This window comes from Trachurus japonicus, chromosome 24, assembly GCF_045865225.1.
Source record: "Trachurus japonicus isolate A0001 chromosome 24, Traja_1.0".
In the NCBI taxonomy this organism is placed as follows: domain Eukaryota; kingdom Metazoa; phylum Chordata; class Actinopteri; order Carangiformes; family Carangidae; genus Trachurus; species Trachurus japonicus.
The window spans coordinates 12,292,709-12,296,919 of NC_140930.1; the positions used below are offsets into that span (position 1 = coordinate 12,292,709).

Sequence of the window (4,211 nt, forward strand, 5' to 3'; positions counted from 1 at the left end):
TTAATTTCGTAAAAAATTATATAGGCTATGATTTTTTCCATTGGGCTTTTATTCTGAAGTTTCGCTAGTTTCCAGAAATGTTTGTTTACTTTTTTTCTCATTAAACTTTGTTTGGGGGGGTTCCGTTGTGGCGTCGCCATGGATACCATCAACTTACCACGGTCTGCCTGTCCCTTGACACAACAGAAACACGGTTAAATCCAACAAGTGCACGAATATAACAGCGTAAAATTCAACTATTTGAGCAGCCGAGGAATTAGGAGTAATGGCTTCGCATTTTAATAGCCATGGATTACCATTTCTACCGGGAAACACATTTCGGGATGTGACGGTAAGGTCGTTAACGTTATAAAGTTACGTTAAATTCCTCCAATTCTGTTAAGATGACATAGCGCAAGGATTTTACGTTTGACCAGTAATGAATGTTTTGTTAAATTTATTATATAAAAAGCTGCTGTTGTATGTCGTAGACATGTCATTCCTGCATGCTGTAATTAATTTTCATTAAAAAATTATTCAGAAAGAGAGATTGATTATGTATTGGATTATCAGGTAGTGATATCTCATGCAGTAATAGTGTAGTCTAGCAGTGTGTTATGTTGTGTTGTATGTACTCTGACAGCTTGTATACTGTATTTCATTTAAATGCTCTTCACTGATCTCCCTCTGCAGAAGTCTGCCTTCCATCGGCCACAGACACTGAGCTACAAGAACGGCTATGCTCTGCCCCGGCGCCCCACTGTTGGCATTGGACAGGATCCTCTTTTGTCACAGCAGTTGATCCAGCAGGACATTAACGAGTTGTCCTTTGAGACACCAGACATGACTTATGGGTCTGATGAGAGCCTTTCCAAAGAGTTCATCCCCGCCCATGTGGCCCTTGACAAGAAGGTACAGTATATAGTAGGACTGCCTGGAAGTGTTTGACTGTTATTTTGTGATTTTGTTTGGTCAACTTGGTCAACTTGTCTTATAGGTGCTGCGCTTTTATGCATACTTTGAGGAGGGCATCCTGTTTTCTCCTGATGAGGTATACCGTGTGCGCCCTGTGGTCATTTACTACTACCTAGAGGATGACAGCATGTTGATTTACGAGCCCACGGTGGAAAATTCTGGGATACCGCAGGGAAAACGGATCAAACGGCAGCTTCTGCCCAAAAACGAACATGGAGAATATTACCAGTGGAAAGACCTTAACCTTGGCGTGGACCTGGAGGTGTATGGAGTCAAGTACCACGTCACACAGTGTGATGCTTTTACACAGGTATAGCACTCACCTATGTGAAGGCTTTCTCCTTTTTTTGCTGATATGTAGCTGTCAGTTGTTGAAAATATACTTTTTCTGTCTTCACTGCTCATTCGCTACATACAGGCATTTATGGAAAGTGAGGGCATTGCTTTAAACGACCCTGAGCCAACACCAGTGGATCCTTACAGCAAACGCTGCAACCTCCCCCAGCCTTGTTTCACAACACCCTCTGAATTCGACAACATGCACCAGTTTCTCACTATGGACCGCAAGGTAAAGGAAATTTTCTCCATTCCTAACTCAGTGGGTAACCATTACAAACCAGAATCTGGACAGCCATCAACAGAGAAGCAGGAGAACCATATCCTGTAGTATGACTGTACCGACAATTATAAATAACGCTACATTCCAGTTTTACTATCAGGCTTTTTTCCCCCTCTTGGGCAGGTGCTCCGTTTCTTTGCCTTATGGGATGATTCTGACTCTCCGTGCGGGGGAACCAAGCCAGTTGCCATTCACTATTACCTGGTGGATGACACGGTGGAGATCAGAGAGATCCACGAACCCAATAGCGGTTGGGATCCTTTCCCTGTCCTGATGCGAAGACACAGACTGCCCAAGAAAATCAAAGCAGGTAAAATGCAATGCCAGGTCACTTTTGTATACATTTTTTGTATACCTTTTGAGAAATGCAGATCTTTAGAGGCGCAATGATCAAGTGTGGCCATTATTTTCTTAAATTCTATCCAGAGAACTTCCCCAGCTGTGTGCTGGAGGTCTCAAACGATGAAGTGGATGAATACTATTCACCCAGAGACTTCCAAGTGGGTCAAACGATGATTCTGTTAGGCCGCCGTTTTTTGCTGCATGACTGTGACAGCTACACTAAGGAGTATTTCCAGAAGAACCATCCTGACATTGTGTTGAAACCCACTGAGGTACCAAAGAAGACTGACACCGTTCAGAACAGAAAGAAGGTGATTAAATAAACTCCATATCTGTGTAAAAACTGTGTAATCTGCATTTGATGTGTGTACTTTTGGAGGAATTATCAATAATTATTTGATCTAATCCATTACCCATGTTGTCTATATTTACAGGAGATTCCTCCCTACAATGGCTTTGGTTCCCTTGAAGATTCGCTCCAGAATTGTTTGTCCCTGATCCCTGAAGCTCCTAAAAAGAACTTGGTGAAGATGTTGGAGAACGACCACAAAGTGTTGCGCTACAGTGCCAGACTGGTGAGGCAGCATTAAAGGGTGTTTGTGCTGCTTCTTTGCCTATGTAGTTAAAAGTCATTCTACAGCGTAAAACCACGGTCTAGCCTAGAAGAACACAACGATGCAACCCACGATTTATTGATTGACCTGACACATTTTAAAGCCGCTAACTTTGTTATTGACATTCCAGGTCTCACAAAATCCCAAAGACGAAGACCGACGTTTTATTCTGTCCTTCTTCCTGGCCAACGACATGATTAGTATTTTTGAAAAGCCCACTCGCAACTCTGGTCTCCTCGCTGGCAAATTCCTGGAGAAGACGCGTGTTCCCAAGCCAGGCTCAACTGTGCAAAATCCTGAGTTCTACTCACCTGCAGACTTTGCTATTGGAGCCACTATCAAGGGTGAGGTTCTCCATGGCTTCATGGATCTGGATACCATATATTTTGTCAAAGAAACAAAAAGCAGTAACCTGTAGATCATGGTACCACATTTGTCATAAATTAAGCGTAATCCAGAATTATAATTAAATTTTCATTTTCCAGGGATCAAAACCAAAACACAAAACCTCAACTTGTAGTGTTTTAATTTTGATTTGATATTAACCACGTCTCTCCTCTCTCTCATGTTTGTTGCTGCAGTTTTTAGCCACCGCTTTGTATTGACCGATGCTGACCACTACGTGCTTACATACCTGGAGGAAAACTCAAGCGACATCCCTTCTGAGACACTGGATTCTTTGCGTCAGAAGCTGGGCGCAAGAACTGCAAATAACCAACCAGGTGACCAAAACGATAAACAATCAGCTCAACAGATCAGTTGAATTACCTGTCAATAATACTTTTAGTCCAGTAGGTGTCACTTTAATAAAAAGAAAACTTGTGGACTAATAATATACAGCAATTTAAGCCCAAACTTCTTTCTTTTTTTTTCTTTATCAGGTGATGAAGTAGAAGAGCCGTCTCCGTGATGCCAGGGAAGGCTAGATTACTCCAAGTGTTGCGCTCTGCTCAATAAATCTGTATACAAGAGAATGAATCTGTTTATTAACACAATTAATATACAGTATACTGGATGCACTGACTAATGAAATATGACAACCTATGCAAATGACCAAAATACAATTACTTTTTGCTTGCTGGTATTTATATATATATTTATATATATATATATATACAAAAAATAGAAAAAAACGCTACATACAAAATGGGCACCTGACATTGTTACATTAAGTAATCAAAGTAATAAAAAGAAAGACAGAGGCTATATGAGGATATATATAATAACCGAAGTAGCCCAGTGCTTTCTGTCTCATGATTCTGTCAGGGGTATGAATAAAAAACAAAACACACACACAAAAAAAGAAAAAGAAAGAATGCTTGCTGAATGTTTTAGATTGGTAAGTTAGTATATTGAAGTGTAGTGTAATTTATGTAGGCCTAGATGAGTATGTCCCCGGCCCTCAGCCATATAAACAGGCAGTGAGGGCCAAACAGGGATGCTTCTAGCACCCTATTATTACAGTAGCATTAAGCTAGCTTTGTTAAGCCCCATTCCATTGAGATTTGCCCATTTGAAAAGCAAAGCTGTGCATGGTCTGTGGAAAGAATATTTTTGAGTAGTTATAGATGCCAGCATTTTTCTATGAAGACATTGTGACAACAGGAAATTGATGTTTCAGGTGTATATGATAAATACAGAGAAACATGTACCTCAGTCGCAACAGACAAAAAGTCCACATC

General features: G+C 40.8%; 1 protein-coding gene across 1 annotated transcript; it reads left to right on the forward strand.

Moving 5' to 3' along the window:
• The first annotated feature begins 125 nt into the window (after window positions 1–125).
• On the forward strand, window positions 126–3,507 carry efhc1 (EF-hand domain (C-terminal) containing 1). The gene is made up of 10 exons (XM_085771113.1): window positions 126–331; window positions 673–891; window positions 977–1,264; window positions 1,373–1,522; window positions 1,697–1,883; window positions 2,000–2,226; window positions 2,350–2,490; window positions 2,660–2,873; window positions 3,111–3,251; window positions 3,411–3,507. The coding sequence occupies exons 1-10, from the start codon at window positions 266–268 to the stop codon at window positions 3,437–3,439; spliced, it is 1,662 nt and encodes a 553-aa protein (XP_085627239.1). The 5' UTR covers window positions 126–265; the 3' UTR covers window positions 3,440–3,507.
• Window positions 3,508–4,211: the final 704 nt, after the last annotated feature.